Source organism: Trachurus japonicus, chromosome 2 (assembly GCF_045865225.1).
Source record: "Trachurus japonicus isolate A0001 chromosome 2, Traja_1.0".
Taxonomy (NCBI): domain Eukaryota; kingdom Metazoa; phylum Chordata; class Actinopteri; order Carangiformes; family Carangidae; genus Trachurus; species Trachurus japonicus.
In genome coordinates, this window is record NC_140908.1 from 60,724 (window position 1) to 78,649 (window position 17,926).

Genomic DNA, 17,926 nt, shown 5'->3' on the forward strand with positions numbered 1-17,926 from the left:
CAGGCTTAAGCTTTGCCCAATCAGGGATCATTATATATCAGGTCACACCTTACAGTCTCTGCTATTGGACCAAAAAGTTTTCACCCCCGTGACTTTGATTGACAGGCGACGAGAGATGCGCAAAACCGGGTGCGCAGTCTGACGGAGAATGCGAGTAGTAATAGAACTGCGGAGTTACGTAACACGCTGTGGATTATCTGGTCACGATGGAAAAAAAATCGATCAATGGATTATTTTCAAGCACATGTTCAGCTTTTAAAAAAGGGTAAGCTTGTAATTTTATTCAGTGTTTTAGTGGGTCTATTATTGATGTTTGTCCGTATTTTTCGGCACTCGAAAATGACTTCCGGGTTTGTTTGTGTTGAGTGAGCAGGCTTGTTTAAACCTTTAATGGGGTAAAAACTGCATTTTTGTTCTTTGCTTTTGTTTATATGACAGTATACGATTTTTTGGTGGTGAAAGAAGAGGTGTACAGATGGTACATATATGTTTAAATCACCTTCGTTGTTGACGTGACGTCGCTTGTGGGCTGCCGTAGTCTGATATTGTTTGAGACATTTTCAGTGACTGTGAAAAAACCGTAGCACCTAGAAACTTCTTTTTTTTTTCTACATGTTGCCGAAAGTGTCCTTAAAAGGTCTGTGGTGGAGTTTTCATTACAGCATGCCTACTTTTCGTTATATTAAGGACGCCGTTCATGTGTTATTGATTTGGGACGCCGGCGTCCCAACCACTAGGGGGCCTGCGTGAACAGGTTAAAGCAGAAGTAAGCGATCCGGTCGTTTGGGCTAATGCTGCGTTCCAGGCAGGCTTTTGAAACCGTAAATTACAGCTTCAAGTCACGACTTACGACTTTGTAGCGTTCCAGGCAACCCACTCGTGTTTTTCCGACCTGTTTTACCTGTGAAAGTGCACTATAACGGCCACTTGTAACTTCCGACCCGTGAACTCGTACCAGATCGAACTGGTACGACTTCACAGGTCGGAAAAACACGAGTTACGGGTTGCCTTGAACGCACCATAACGTCTTGTCAGCCGATGGATTTAGCAGCCCCCGCCCTCGTCATGGATCTATTGGTCCTCGTCCCTACATCACCACATTCAGGCGCATCCCTTGGCTGCACACACAGCCCTTAATGCCGTTCTCTCTCCTCATTGGATAAAACTTGTAGGATACAAGAAAAGTTTTCTCCTCGGCTCAGAGCAGAGCAGAGTGACTGAGAGACCCGTGTTTCGGTCCAAACACTCTATGTAAGTGATTGCTGTCGGAAGAAACAACTATTTAAGACTTATATTAACACAAAAATATTGCTTACTTCTGCTTTAAACATCCAAGAATGAGTTGAGTTAATGAGTTGATTGATCTGGAGGGAAACAGCTACAGATTTGGCCACCTCAGATACTCCAATCTACAGTCTGGACTCTTTTGGAGATCACTTAGATCCTTCAGGTCTGAATCTTGCAGCTTGTTGTTGTCGCTCAGGTCCAGTTCTCTCAGGTGCGTGGGGTTGGACTTCAGAGCTGAGCCCAGAGAAGAACAGCTGATCTCCGACAAACTGCAATTCTTCAATCTGAATAAAGAATAAAAGAACAACATTCATACACCTCTTCATGTCAAAACTGATTGATCATTGCTGCTGACCTCACAACAGTCAAAGCAGTGAGTCTTTATTTGAGTCAAACACTCTGACTTGAGGATTAGATTAAAATCATGTGAACAAAATTAAGACTGGCCTAACACCACAGAGCAGTCTAACATGTGTTTGTGACAGCTGCCCCTGAAGGTTGGAGTCAAGTGAACACACATTATTGATGAGGACTGAGTGAAATGAGCTGAAAGTGACCAACTGGAAACATGAGACAACAACTATTTCAAATGTCCTTCAACACATTCATTCATTCATTCAACACATCAAAGTCAATGATTCAAGTTGTGTGTGACGATCAATCAGGTTCAGTTGTGGGATAACGTACACTCCCGGTGTTCCGGACACTTTGTGACCACCTAGCACAGTAAAAAGGCCCATAACATATCAATGCGCAGAACGCCTGATTGGCTTATCTGGCTATTTGGGGGCGGGTCTTAAGAGTATTTCAACGTTTGATTGACAGATTTTGGACGAATCATTTTGAAGAAATTTTGAAAAAAATACCGGAAGACGGGGCATCCGGATTTCCGTGACTACTCACGGTACTTTGGACTAGGGCCCGACCGATTTATCGGCGAGCCGATTAAATCGGCCGATTATAGCCCGTTTGAAACTAATCGGTAATCGGCCAAAACTCGGCGATTGTCGCCGATATTTTCAGGAATAAAATGCAGGGAATAAAACTTGGTTTTACTTTGAAAAGATTCCCCCGCACCCGCGCCGACCTCATGACAAACTCCATCCACTACCACCTCAGTCACAGCACACAGCAGAGTGACTGATCTGTCTCAAAACCAGTGTTGCCACTGGCTTTCTGTTTCCCTTTTTTTTTTTTTTTTTTTACCGCGGTCGGGTTGTGAATTAATTAATTAATGCTCGTCTCCGGCCGTGTTGGGTCCGAGATTCAACAAGCCAGTCGGGGTCGGGTTTTACCGTTATACCGGCACGGCAGTATGCTCATTTATCACCAATAAACACAGTAGATGAGGGTGAGTGACTGAGCTGAGGCTGTGTGACGGGTGGGGGGTCCGCGGTGTGGAGCGGTGCGGGACTCTGACTGCAGCGGGGACTATCATGTCTCTGCTCCGTGACACTGTGAGACTGACCGCCGGTGAGCGCTGTGACACGGTGCCGGGCACGGCAGCAACCGCTGATCGCTTTTGATTGATAAGAGAGAGAGAGAGAGAGAGAGAGAGAGAGAGAGAGAAACGCCGTGCCGTGTAAAAAAAACAACAACAAAAAAGTATCACGTGTCATGACTTCCTGTATTTGGCCCTTCAAAATAAAAGCCCATATTGATTTTGACTTCATTTTGACAAGACAGGGCTCCAAATGTTTTTTTTTTTCATGCAACCAATCGACCAATGAAATTTTAGTCGGCTAATGATTTTTTGGTCGACCAGGCAGCCCTAATTTATATATTATATAATATGTATAGATATACATATAGACAGGACCACCACTGTCACACTTCTGTTGCATGTCGGGCAGACATCACAACGAGCAGGCGACGAGGGACCAGCAGCTGGAGTGGAGCAGTGGAGGTGGACCCACCGGCAGAAGAGGTGGGTACGAGCTTTACAATTGAGATGGGTAGATATAGACATAAATTGTTTTTAGGTTAAAAACTAGTGTTTTTCAGATTGATTTAAGTTGCATAACATAAGGGGAAAAAAGTGAGTCTTTCCCACTACCATGTCAGCCCTGATCAGGCCCATACGGCCTGGGTGCTGAATGTGGCCTTGAGTGGGTTAAACACACTCACGTCCAATGGCTGAAGCATGTGCATGGTGTAAGGAGGAAGGAGCAGGATCTCCACCTGGTTGGCCCGACAGAAATCAATCACCGGGCGTCCACAGTGAGTCTCATGCTGGTCCATGACGAGCACCAATGGACGCTCTAGCGGGGCATGCTTAATGAAATGCACCAGCCATTTCTGAAAGAGTTCAGATGTCAGGTAACCCTTTTCAGAGAACCTGTAGAGGCTGTCTGCCGGGCCATCCAGAGCGTAGGCCACCGAGGGAAGACACCGGGGATAGATGATGAAGGGAGGGACATGAGCACCGGCAGCACTGACCGCCAGGTGCACAGTGATATGCTCCCTGGTGGTCGTCTGCTGCCAGTACACATGCCGCAGGCAGATGACCTTCTCCCTCGACTTAGGTTTGTCACTGAAAACCTGTCTCATCACAGTTCCAGATGAGGTGTGCTTTATCATGGAGACTGTGGGTGCTGATGATATTTTCGTATACGTCGAAAAACCAGGAGATGGCCTCTGGCGTGGCGGCGATGGCTCTGGCCCTGTCCAGGGAGTCGGGGGTCCTCGATCGGAGAAGCTCTGGGTGACGAGCCTTGAACCAGGACCACCAGTTGTCACTCAGATCCTTGTGAAGATTCACAAGGGTGGTCCTGGTGAGCGGGTTGTCCTGGTGAGTCCTGGTGAGCAGAAACCTGTGTTCTGCCATCCACAGGATGTACTGTAGCTGACCAGGGCCTCCTCCTCTCCGTGGCTGATTGCCCTGTTGGGGTGGGGCTGGCACTCATATTTGTTGAGTTTTTTGTCAGAGAGGGTTGATTTTGGGATCCCGAACCTCTTCGACACTGCCCTGACGCTCTCTCTTCTCTCAATCTCTGACATTGCCTGAGCTAGCTGCTCTTTTGAGTATTTTCCTTGCTTCCCTGACATTATGACCCTAGAACACATCAGTCAACATTTTGCATTTGTAAGCACTTTATGAAATTTAATATTGATTGATTTTATGCAATGTAACTTTAAATATGTGTGATGTGTTTCAGTGTAGCTACAGTTTTTAATCACTGTTATTTTGCCTTTCACAGTGGGGGAGAGAGGGGGAGACCAGACACCACAGGAGGAGAGGATCCACATCTTCATATTAAAGCAGAAGTAAGCGATCTGGTGGTTTTGGCTAACTTCTTGTCAGCCGATGGAGTTAGCAGTCCCCTCGTCCTTACGTCACCACATTCACGCGCATCCCTTGGCTGCAAACACAGAGAGGACCGCCCCTTTATGCCGTTCTCTCTCCTCATTGGATAAAGGTTGTAGGATACAAGGAAAGTTTTCTCCTCGGCTTACAGCAGAGCAGAGTGACTGACAGACCCGTGTTTCAGACCAAACACTCTATATAAGTGATTGCTGTCGGAAGATATAACTATTTAAGACTTATATTAACACAAAAATTCCGCTTACTTCTGCTTTAATATTTATTCTTGTTTGTTCAATGTTTACATGTTTATATATAGTTCAATTTGTATGTTTATATATAGTTAAATTAGTTCTTTTTGTTGCACGATTATATATATGTTAGATTTGTTCTTTTTGTTCCATGTTTAACTTCTGTAAATAGTGAGAAAATAGTAATGCTGCCTTCATGTGCTATGGTACAGATGGTATTTTCCACTTGTGACCTGGTATTTACTAGTGCGTTGTGTTCATGTGCTTTTGTTGTTGTACAGAGAAAATAAAGATGGTGGACACACAGATTCAGACTTGTTACTTGGGTAAAATCATAGATGTACACACGTGCGACATCTACATGTATGGGGTGAAACAATCTTGGATTCTCTAGTTCATCTCTTACAGCAAGAAGATGAATTATCAAAACTCAAACGGTAAATGTTAATATTCATGGAGATTTAGCACTGGCTATTTGGCTAGCTTTTTAAAAGCGTACATAAAGTGAATAGCTGCTAACTGTTTTCTAAAGGCTTGCCTTGCTTACCATTAACGAATCTTGCGTTGCTCGCCGCCATGTTGAAAAGGTCAAAGGTTATTCTCATCTCGGCAGCTCGGGCATCAAAAAATTCTATGAGTTGCTCAGTGGAAAATACCACATGAGAGGGTGTTCATGTGCACTTTTCAAGTCGTCTTTTGGTATTTACCATAATTACCATAGCACATGAAGGCAGCATAAATAGTTCTTTAGCTATGTATATAATTTGTAATAAATGGTTTATTTAAAAACATTCCAGATATCATTTTTTTTATTGTTCCCCTGACTTGATAATAAGTTAACAGTTAACCTTACACAGTGTTTCAATAATTCACATAAACGTTATTGTTGTGTAATTTAACTGTTAATAACGTAACTTAAAGGTCCCATATTATGCTGTTTTTCAACCATTTCACATGGTTCTAAGTTGTCCAACCATATAGTATTCCTAGTGTATTGTCCCCAAATCAATCTGCAGCTCTATATCTCAGTAATCTAAAAGTGGCTCTCCAGAGCTCTCCTGAGAACGAGCCATTTCTGTGTCTGCACCTTGAAATGCAAATAAGATGTGTAAACCACGTCCACTCCACATCTGTCACGGGGAGAGGGTGTGGTTTTCACTACAGGTACATGTGCCAGTGTTGACATTGGGACATTGGACATTCCAATATTCTCTGATCCGCGATTTCATTTTTAATGACAGGCGGCTGTTTTTCAGTCAATGATTCAAATCGATCATCTGGTGGCCGCGGTACCGACCGCTCCTCCCGTATCTACCGCATCTTCATGTCAAATGACGGACGGGGGAGAGAGAGAGAGCGTGTGTGTGTGGATGGGGGGGGGGGTGTCTCTGTACCGGAAAAGTGTCAGCGGGCGGAGCTCAGGGTTTTCCAGACTGGTCCAGGGGGAGTATAAGGAAGTACCGGGAGGTGGAGTCACTTGAGTTCATCGCATCCTGACGTCAAGTCTGCCAGCACTTCCAATTCGCCCGTTTGGAGACACGGTCTCAAAAAAGTGTAGAAATCAATTAAGGGAGTGAACAGACTTTTTTCACCTCCAGGCGTCATAGAAAGGCCACGGGAACACATAGGACCACTACAAAACCTATAGAAAGTGGATTTTGCATAATATGGGCCCTTTAAGTTGACTCAGGTTAGATTAACCAAATTATGATAACATTATGGTTATTTTCTGCCATTAATCAGACACACAGTTAATGTTACTGATATATTTAAGAGATCATTTGTTCCTGCTGCAATCGTTTTATATAACACTTGTTAAAATGTTTTTTGTGTTCATCTTTTTTGTCATTGTTGTGTGAGCTACTGGACTAACTTGAATTTCCCTGCTAGGGATGAATAAAGTATTCTCTATTCTCTACTCTATTCTACTCTATTTTTAATTGATAACTGTTAACATGTTAACAATGAATTGGTGTGCACATTCATGTCAGACAAAGTGCCGCTATACATGTCAAAATCCCTTCAAAAAGTCAACATTTTGTTATAAATGATCTCCTCTGTGTTTTGTGACACCCGAAACACGGTTCTGTGATTTTTCCGGTCGGTAATTATGTCTTAAAACCGGTAGGTGGAAGTCGTAAGCCTCTCCCCGCTGCGCTTTTTCCGGCCGCAACCACCCCACCCCCGGCATTATCAGTGCGGTCATTGGCACGCAGTGGAAACTTACAGCGATACGTAGGGGGCAGTGGGCGTGGATGATCTGCAGTGGTTGGGGTCAAAAGAGGCGGAATCAAGGGGTGACATATATAAAATGCCCGGAAATATTTATTAATTTATTTACGGGAAAAAGTCAAGTGTGCGGAATACCGTGAGTGTACGTTAAAGATCTAAGATCTACAACAGTAACAGTCAGTGAACTGACCTCAGAGTCTCCAGTCTACAGTCTGGACTCTCCAGAAAACCACTCAAATCCTTCAGGTCTGAATCCTGCAGCTTGTTGTGGCTCAGGTCCAGGTGTCTCAGGTGGGAGGGGTTGGACTTCAGAGCTGAGACCAGAGAAGAACAGCTGATCTCTGACAAACTGCAGTTGTACAATCTGAATAAAGAATAAAAGCAGTGAGTTGAGGACAAAGTTCCTAATGAGCAGATGTAGTGATGTGTGACTGCATCTATACAAACTCATGTTGGTCAGCCACATTTCTCAGAGATTCTACTGACCATCCAAGTTTTCAAAGACAACATGACATGCCATGACAACAAACATCTAGAAACACTGGGGCGGTGCATGGCGCAGTGGTTAAGGCGGCCCCCCCATGTAGAGGCTACAGTCCTCAACGCAGGTGTCCCTGGTTCGAGTCCCGCATCGGGCAGACCTTTCCTGCATGTCATAGGTCGATTATGTATATGTGTGTATGTATGTGTATATATATATATATATATATATACATACATATACATATATATATATATATATATATATATGTATGTATGTGTGTGTGTATATATGTGTATGTGTATACAATAGTATTATCACTTACATTATTATATAACTTTTAGTTACTCATAGCAGTGCAAGTGATTAAATTATATCCTTAGACCTTGTTGTAAATATTTTCTCTGACATTAGGATAATAGGTTACAATAACAAATGCTTTTATTTTGAAATAAGAATGTGTTATGTTGTCTTCTGCCAGTGTAGCGTTTAGACGTTAGTTCAGAATGTTACTGTTGCTAAGTAATAGCGTTTAGACGTTAGTTGCTACAAAAGAATGTTGCTGTTGCTAAGTAACGAATCTGCAATTTCCTCCTCGTACTTTTATGTCGCCGTTGTTTGTTTTCCTCGCTTGTAACAGTGTTTCCGTGTTTAAATCAGTAAATATGATCGGCTTGAATGAGAAACGGCAGTGATCGTCAGTTTTTAAGAAGCTCCAACAACTTTGAAACAATACATTTTGGTGCCGAAACCCGGGATTTCAAGACGAAAGACTGTGAATGTTGTCAAGTTGGAGCTACCGTTGAACCTGTTGTTAACAGCGGAGATGGCCGAGCAATACGAGCGGATGAAACGGAAACGAAAGACGATCCGCACCTCCACAACAAAACTCTTGACTCGTATGGAAGAGGAGGTGAGGAAGGAGGATGGACCCGACTGTGACAAACTCTGTGAAATGCTGTCGGTGTTGGTGATCAAAGAGGGAACGTTAACGGACTTGGACAACGGCATCGAGGATGAAACGCCGACGGAGGAACTGGAGGCAGAGATCGCGACCACTCAGGACTACCAGGACCGCATCATCACACTGAAAGCCCGGGTCGATAGGCTCATAAGGACGACGCGGGACCCCGTGAGTGAGCGGATGAGTGACGCAAGCTCTGGCACAGTAAGATCAGAAAGCAGACAGACTGTTAAACTGCCGAAGCTGGTGATAGAAAAATACGACGGAGATGTAAGCCAGTGGCAAGAATTCTGGTCCCAGTATGAAACGGCTATTCATGAGAATGACGCGCTGTGTAAGAGGGAGAAGTTCACCTACCTGAGATCCTATCTGACTGGAACAGCAGCAAGAGCTGTAACAGGACTAAGCATGACTGATAGGAATTATGATGCAGCAGTGGAATTACTACAGAGCCGTTTTGGAAGAAAAGACATTGTAATTAGTGCACATATGTCCAAACTGTTGAACCTTGCTCCTGTGAAAAGATCATCAGATGTTGCAGCACTCAGACAACTGTATGATGAATGTGAAATTCAGATCCGGAGCCTGGAATCCATGGGAGTTCACAGTGACACATATGGCTGCCTGCTCTGCCCAGTACTATTACAGCTGATACCAGAGGACATTGCATTGGCCTACACACGCAGATCAGACCCAAATGCTGAATGGAAAGTGCCTGAGCTCATTCATTTCCTTCAGAATGAGGTTCAAAGCAGAGAAAGAGCACTTCAACTGACCAGACCAGGTAACACACAAAGGGACATTCCGTCAAATAATAGACCTGTCTGTAAACCAGCACCCTCCTATGACAGAAGACCTAAAAGTTGGAGTATGCCCTCAGCTACAGCACTGCACACAGCGAGCATAGCACCACAGACCTGCATCTATTGTGATAGTCCCAGTCACAAACCAGAACATTGCCCTGACAGCTCTGTGCTAGCTCGCAAAGAAAAATTAAGGAAGCTGGGAAGATGCTATGTGTGCTTGGGTCCAAAACACATAGCAAAATTCTGCAAAGTTAAAAGTGTTTGCACTTTATGTGGACGCAGACATCACCAGTCAGTGTGTGACCAGAACAACCCCCAGACAAGTGTGAACAGTGGTAGTACGGAAGCGGTTGTATCCTCTGTGTCCAGCACCGCAAAACCAAAGGCTAACACACAGAATACAGTGCTGCTGCAGACGGTGAAAGCGTGGACAGAGGGCCCAGCAGGAAGAAAAATCGTACGCTGTCTGTTGGATGGAGGCAGCCAAAGAAGCTTCATTCATGAAGGTGTGGTGAAAGCTCTGGGATTACCAGTGCTAGGAAAAGAGACACTGCATCTGCACACCTTTGGATCTGCTGCTCCTGTGACAGTACAGCGCAACATTGTCAAGGTATCACTGCAAAACGTGTGGAACACACAACAGAAAATAGAGATTGAGGCAGTGGAAACCCCTCAAGTGTGTACGGCAGTGATAAAGGTCCCCAGCGAACCCATCCAAGAGGAGCTAAAGAGACAGGGTCTGCAGCTGGCTGATTTTCCACTGGATGGTTCTGATGATGCAGAACTGTCACTGCTAATAGGAGCTGACTATTACTGGCAAGTGGTATCCGGCAAAGTCCAGAGAATCACAGAATCACTTGTTGCCATAGAAAGCTGCTTTGGGTGGGCTCTGCAGGGGCCTATTTCATCATCCAGTGTGACCGACACCACCTGCATGCACATCAGCCTAGAAGAGGACACAAAGATCTCAGAACAGCTACATGCCTTCTGGGAGGTGGAGTCACTGGGCATAGTCAACGAAAAGACCCAGAGCCCAGCAGAAACCGAGGCTCTACAGAACTTTGAACAGACTGTGACTTACAAAAATGGTCACTATGAAGTTGAGTTACCATGGCGACATGACAAACCAGCACTCCCAGACAACTTCAGAGTTGCAAAAAGACGGTTTGAAAGCCTCAAGAGGAGATTAAAGACGGATGCAACTTTGTACTCCAGATACAATGATGTCATCACAGATTATCAACAGCAAGGCATCTGTGAGGATGTAACTGAGAACACCGCAGCAGAAGAACATCCAGAGACTGTGAAATACTACATGCCACATCATGCTGTTCTCCGAGAAGACAAAGCGACAACAAAACTGAGAGTAGTGTTTGATGCATCATCACATGAGGAAGGTTGCCCCTCCCTAAATGACTGTTTACTGACTGGGCCAAACCTTAATCCAAATCTGCTAGATGTGCTAATCAAATTCAGATTACACCAGATAGCCTTTACTGCAGACATTACTAAGGCATTCTTGCAGATAGCTCTAGCAGAGAAAGATAAAGATGCTGTTAGATTCCTGTGGCTCCATGGACCTCCAAACAAGAACTGTGAAGATGAGCTGCGCATTATGAGAATGAGTAGAGTAGTGTTTGGAGTGTCACCCAGTCCATTTCTGCTAGCTGCCACTGTAAGAAAACACATAGAACAGTACGAAAGTCAGCAGCCCAGGGTGGTGGAGGCACTGAGGGAGTCTCTCTACGTTGATGATTTCATCTCCAGCTCAAGTGATGTCGAGGAAGCCTTTTCAGTCTCCACCACAGCAAAAGAGATCCTGTCCCATGCTGGCATGAACCTGTGCAAATGGGTGACAAATTCACCAGATCTGAGAGCCAAGTGGACACAACATGGAGTGGAGCACACAACAGAGACAGATGCTGGTGGAAATGTGCTGAAAGTGCTCGGATTAGTGTGGAGATCAGAGAAAGATGAGTTTGTGTTTGACTTAAAGGGACTACTAGACATTGTAAAGGGCAAAGAAAACACAAAGAGAAGTGTGTTACAGACATCAGCACGTATCTTTGACCCTATAGGATTCCTCACTCCATTTACCATACGGGTGAAATGCCTGTTTCAAGAACTGTGGGAGAGAGGAATCAGCTGGGATGAACAGTTACCCACAGACTTGGCTGAAAAATGGGATCAGTGGTGTGCAGAGCTACCAAGGCTACATCTTGTAGCTATTCCAAGATGGTACCACATTGAAATCCAGCCAAAGTCACAGACACTGAAACTGCACATCTTTTGTGATGCCAGTGAGAAGGCGTACAGTGCTGTTGCCTACCTGCAAGGACCAAACAAAGACGGAGACATTGTAACATGTTTTGTGGCATCCAAGTCAAAAGTAGCACCCTTAAAGAAAATGACTTTACCACGCCTGGAGCTTATGGGTGCACTGATAGGAGCAAGGTTAGCAAATAACCTACTCAAGCCACTAAACATGGAGAAGAATCACCTGCACATGTGGACAGATTCAATGATTGTGTTCCATTGGATACGCAGCACAGCACAAAAATGGAAACCTTTTGTGTCAAACCGAGTGACTGAGATACAAGGTCTGACAAACCCACAGCAATGGTCCCACTGCAGTGGGAAAAACAACCCTGCTGATTTACCCACCAGAGGCCAGAGCGTCGACAACCTCATCCAGAGCCAGCTGTGGTGGAGCGGCCCTCCCTCACTACTGTCAACTGATGAAGCAGAAAGCATGGATGAGGACTTTGTTGCAGATGAGGTGAGCTCTGAGCTCAGGTCCAAGTATCAGACTGCAGTACAGCTCACCAGCACTGAACCAGCTGAACCACTGTTAGACCTAGACAAGTACAGCAGATTAAAGAAAGTACTTAGAATAACTGCATGGGTACATAGGTTCATAGCTAATGCTAGATCCAGTCAAAAGACACAGGGAGAGCTAACTTCTCAGGAGCTCACTGCAGCAGAAGTGTACTGGGTAAAGATGACTCAAGAGCAGAGTTTTAGCCAAGAAATCAGTCAGCTGACATCAGGTCAGAACATCAGCAGAGATTCAAAAATCAAAGACTTGAAGCCATTCTTAGATGAAAATGGGCTCATTAGTGTAGGAGGCAGGTTACAGCACTCTGATTTCAGCTTTAGAGAGCAACACCCATATGTGCTACCTGCAAACCACAGATACTCTGAGCTACTAGTTCAGCACTGCCATGAAAGAGTCATGCATTCTGGAGTCAGGGATACTCTAGTTCAGATGAGGGAGAGATACTGGGTTCTAAAAGGGAGACAGCTAGTTAAGCGGTTGGTATCACATTGTTACATCTATAGGAGGTTAAAGGTGAAACCAGCTCAGCAAGTGACAGCTCCATTACCCAGAGACAGAGTCACAGAGTCTCCGCCCTTTGAAGTAACTGGTGTAGATTTTGCAGGTCCACTGTATGTAAAATCTAGTGGACAGCCCAAGAAAGCATACATTGCACTTTTCACTTGTGCAGTCACTAGGGCAGTGCATCTAGAGTTAGTGTCAGACCAGACTACTGAAAATTTTCTCTTGGCTTTAAAGAGATTTATTGCTAGACGAGGGCTATGTAAGATCATTTATTCAGACAATGCCAAAACATTTAAAAGAGCAGACCAAGACTTAAGAGAACTTTGGAAGTCACTGAAAGGATCAGAGCTCACAGAGTTTTTCTCTGATAGAGGAGTCAAATGGAAGTTCATCGCCGAGAGAGCAGCTTGGTGGGGTGGCTTCTGGGAGAGACTTGTGAGGTCTGTAAAAACATGCTTAAGGAAGATCCTGGGGAAAGCATCTTTAAGTTTTGAGGAGTTAACAACCATACTTACGGAGGTGGAAGCTGTGTTGAACTCCAGGCCCCTCTCATATGTTCATGAAGATGCCTCTGAACCCCAGCCACTCACACCTGCTCATTTCCTGGTTGGTAAAAGACTAACTTCTCTACCACCAAAGACTCTGCTTCCCCCTTCTCAGATAACAACAGTGAGTAGAGAGGACATGGGCAAGAGATGGAGATACAGACAGAGACTCCTGACCAGCTTTTGGAACAGCTGGCGAAAGGATTACCTGATGGACTTGAAATCAGCTCACAAATGTGAGACACCTACACCCACTGAGCTGAAAGTGGGAGATGTCATCCTGGTCGGTGAGGACAACGCACCCCGACAGACCTGGAAAATAGGCAGGATAACTGAACTGTTTCCAGGGAGAGATGGACTTGTACGCTCCTGTATAGTTCATACATCCACAGGCAGTTTATTAAGAAGACCTGTTCAGCTAATCTATCCTTTAGAGATTAATTAATTAATTGCAATGTGATGTGATGAACATGATAGTGATGAACAACTGTTCATCGGGCGGGAGGATGTTGTAAATATTTTCTCTGACATTAGGATAATAGGTTACAATAACAAATGCTTTTATTTTGAAATAAGAATGTGTTATGTTGTCTTCTGCCAGTGTAGCGTTTAGACGTTAGTTCAGAATGTTACTGTTGCTAAGTAATAGCGTTTAGACGTTAGTTGCTACAAAAGAATGTTGCTGTTGCTAAGTAACGAATCTGCAATTTCCTCCTCGTACTTTTATGTCGCCGTTGTTTGTTTTCCTCGCTTGTAACAGTGTTTCCGTGTTTAAATCAGTAAATATGATCGGCTTGAATGAGAAACGGCAGTGATCGTCAGTTTTTAAGAAGCTCCAACAACTTTGAAACAATACAGACCTATCATTGTAAAACAGCTCAATTAGATATTACTCCCAGGACCTTCTAAGCACTTTGATGATTGTAAGCACTTTATCATGACACGGTTGCACTTTTGTACTGTCTGAATCTGTATTATTATCTATTGTACTGTAAACTGACTGCTGCTATTTTATAACATGCTTTTGTTTTTATTTATTGTATTTTTTGTACCAGGGAACATCTATGTATGGGACAGCGGATGGAAATTAGCCTGTGGCTACAATCCGGCTTGTTTACGATTTTGTTTCGTTCATGAACTTTCATTGTCCCACTTTAAATAAATTGAATTGAATTGAATTCCCCCTCTCTCTGCCTCCCCCTTTCCTGTCTATCTCTACTGTGCTATCAAATAAAGGTGAAAAAGCCCAAAAATATACTAAAAATAAACATCTAGAAACACATGTTGAATAAAGCAGCTGATGAAGCACAGAGACAGAAAAACCTGCTGAAACCACACACACACACACAACTTGTTATTATGACATGTTGGGCTGGTTGGAAAAAATCTATTCTCCCATTCAAATCCATTTTCACAGGAAGAATCCAGTATGGACTCATAAAAGCTGAGTTTGGTTTTGAACACACTCCTGTGGACACAACAAGATGTGATAAGATCCAAGAGTTTTTAAGAAATAAAATAAAATGAATGATGAATATTAATATTTAGAATAATGCAGCAAGGAACTATTTACAGCATTAGTTCTCTGAGAGATGTCATTCATATCCAAGCAAATAGAAAGTGAAATTGAAATCTCTGAGTCAAACCCAATTGAGTCAGGACCCTGTGAATCCAAACTGAATCTATTCAGCAAATCCATGGCAACCCCCATGGATGGTATTGGATCTATTTATTGTTGCACCCTAGTGGTTGTTTTGTGTATTTTATTCTGTTGGTCACTTCCTTTCGGGTCACTTCCTCCTTGCTTTTTTTCTTCTTCAAGATTTTACCAGGAGCACATGGTTGCAGCCATATTGCCATCCACGCCTTCACAGTTTTTAAAGGCATTGTCTGTTAGTTCCACACATTTTCGGTAATATTTTTATTTGTGTATGTTTATAAATAAGTATGTTTTTGTCAATATTTGTTTTGCCTATACCTATATGTCTTTATTGTCACTATACAGAAGTACAGTGAAATTACAGCAATCAACCCATCCGTACATATCCAGCATACAATACATACAATAAGACACACATAACAGGATGACTGGGCGATAAGAGGGGGGGGGGGGAACAAGAGGAGAGGGGAGGAGAAAAAAAGCAGCTCCCAGACTATGCTCCTGTGGGGGAGTACAGTTACAACACTTTTACACTTTTCCTGATTAAAACTACTCCAAGTCAACACAGCGGCCTTTTTTTTTTAAAAGTTTAGTCAGAGTGTTAAGCACTTTAGCTCTGTACAGCTAAATATACATTCAGGCGAACAACATTTAGCGAAGACAGACTGTGTTTGCTTTATCACTACAATAATCACAGAGCCTCGGGAAAGAGGTGGAGCCATCTCTGTTGATTATAGATCAGTTATTGTCTGACACATTCAATGTGTTTGTGTAGTTGAGGTGAAATGAGTGAGTTGACTAAAAGCAGAGAAGAAGAAAACAGACGTCACTATGGAGATCCTCAGTGTGGATCAGTATAATATCAGCCTCATGTCTGCAGCTCAGTGTCAACACAACTTTCACATCATATTCATCTGAGCACAGAAATAAAACATGGAGTCTGACCTCAGAGTCTCCAGTCTACAGTCTGGACTCTCCAGAAAACCACTCAGATCCTTCACTCCTGAATCCTGCAGGTCATTGTGGCTCAGGTCCAGGAGTCTCAGGTGGGAGGGGTTGGACTTCAGAGCTGAGCCCAGAGAAGAACAGCTGATCTCTGACAAACTGCAGCGCTCCAATCTGAATAAAGAATAACAGATGTAGATCAAATTAGTGATAATGGATCAGATGTGTCCTGATCAATGATCAGTGTCTAGATGAGCAGAGGGACTTTCAGGCACATGGAAGGAGAATCAGCTCTTTTTGGAACATTGAAGCCTATAAATCTGTTTGAACAGACACCAAGAATAAAATGATCAACAGTCAAAATGGACGCAATAGGTTCTGTTCTCAAGAATGAGCTTAAAAATGAACTGATGTTTCCAGAAATCTGCTGCCGTTCATCATCACTGATGTGACTTCAGCCTGGTGAAATATTTGTTGAAGACAGATGCAGCTTCTGTCATGTTCAAATCAGCAGCAGAGCATTTGTTAGTTTGATCCTCATCAAATTTCTGATTTGAAGATCAAAATTGAAAAACCAGAGAATTTCTCACAATGACTGGTCTCACCTTTTTGTCGTAATAATAAAACTAGGGTCCTGTTTATGCTGTTTAAATGCTCAGCTATCAATCAATCAGACTTTATAGCACTTTTCATACCCACAGCAGCTCAAAGTGCTTCACATGATGAAAACAAGGAACATAGGGGACACATTTTGGGAGACACACATACATTCACATACACACACACAATAATTTTCAGAGCATTGGATTTTAGAGACATTGAGGAAACGCTATCTTACACTCAGTCATTTGCAATGGGGAAAACACCAGATAAAATGAAGTAAAATAGATCTTCAGGTGTGAAAGCGACCTTAGGGACATGCAAACAGGGGTTCGAGTACATTCTTATTGTGATTGATAATTTCACTGGTTTCGCCCAAGCCTACGCCATGAAAAACAAGTCTACCAAAACTGTTGTACTGCTGTACAACAAGCAGCTAAAGGGAGCTGAGAATTTAAATTTTACAGGCTAAACAGAAATCCAAATCCAAAGTAGAGAGCAAACTAGCAGAGAATAACCTTTCTGCCTGCTGCCTGGTCAATGGCAGGCACAAAACAGACAAAGAGCACTTCAAATCCGTGTATCATTCGTTCTTTCCATTTTCAATTGGAAATCAAAAATCAAAAAATGAAAAAGTGACAGATAATTTTGTTTTTTGTTTTTTAATCTAACACAAAAAATGAAAAAATGTCTGGTTTTTCATTTCAAAGGAGGTTAAATCGAAAGCAACTGGACTTAGTTATTTGTCTAGGAAGACGTTTCACCTCTCATCCAAGAGGCTTCATCAGTTCATGTACGCAACTGACCAGGCTGGGACTGGTCCAACTATCTGGTGTGGAGACTCACTATTTAACCTCTTGTGTGGGCGTTCACAAGGGTGATGATGTCACTGGTTCCCTTTTGTGCTCCAAGTGCCAATGACAGTTGTTTAAATGACTGTCTTTGATGGAAATTTGGTTTTGACTTTGTTAGTGCCCTATGTTGTTATAACAACAGTCGTTGGAGGCACTTGCCACTTGTGAACTGTCTGAGACCTCCCCTGTTTAGGGATGGTTTCTCTACTTTTACATAGATGGCTTCTTTGACTCCTCTTTCAAACCATCTGTTCTCTCTGTCTAGGATTTGGACATTGCTGTCCTCAAAGGAGTGGGCTTTCTCCTTGAGATGTAGATGGACAGCAGAGTCCAGGCCTGAGGAGTTAGCTCTCCTGTGTTGGGCCATACGTTTATGTAGTGGTTGTTTTGTTTCTCCAATGTAGAGGTCTTTGCATTCCTCGTTGCATTGGACTGCATACACAAGATTGCTTTTGTGGGTGTGTGGTGTTTTGTCCTTGGGATGTACCAGTCTCTGTCTGAGTGTGTTGCTGGGTTTGAAATACACAGGGATACGGTGGTTGTTTAAGGTCCTCCTGAGTTTTTCTGATACTCCAGACACATATGGAATGACTATGTTGTTTCTCTTGTTTTGTCTTTCTTTCTCAACCACTTTGCTGTTTTTTTTTCTGGAAG

The 17,926-nt window shown here is 43.4% G+C and overlaps 2 protein-coding genes across 2 annotated transcripts in view; both read right to left on the reverse strand.

Annotated features, from left to right (window-relative positions):
- Positions 1 to 17,926, reverse strand: part of LOC146990417 (NLR family CARD domain-containing protein 3-like) — a 66,468-nt gene that overhangs the window by 22,613 nt on the left and 25,929 nt on the right. The gene's annotated exons all lie outside the window — the stretch shown is intronic.
- Positions 1,379 to 17,926, reverse strand: part of LOC146990418 (protein NLRC3-like) — a 29,582-nt gene continuing 13,034 nt past the window's right edge. Inside the window, exons 5-7 of the mRNA XM_085802846.1 lie at positions 15,819 to 15,992; positions 7,265 to 7,438; positions 1,379 to 1,571 (exon numbers count right to left, since the gene is read on the reverse strand). Of these exons, the coding sequence (XP_085658972.1) occupies positions 1,379 to 1,571; positions 7,265 to 7,438; positions 15,819 to 15,992 (541 nt within the window). The remainder of the gene's footprint in view (positions 1,572 to 7,264; positions 7,439 to 15,818; positions 15,993 to 17,926) is intronic.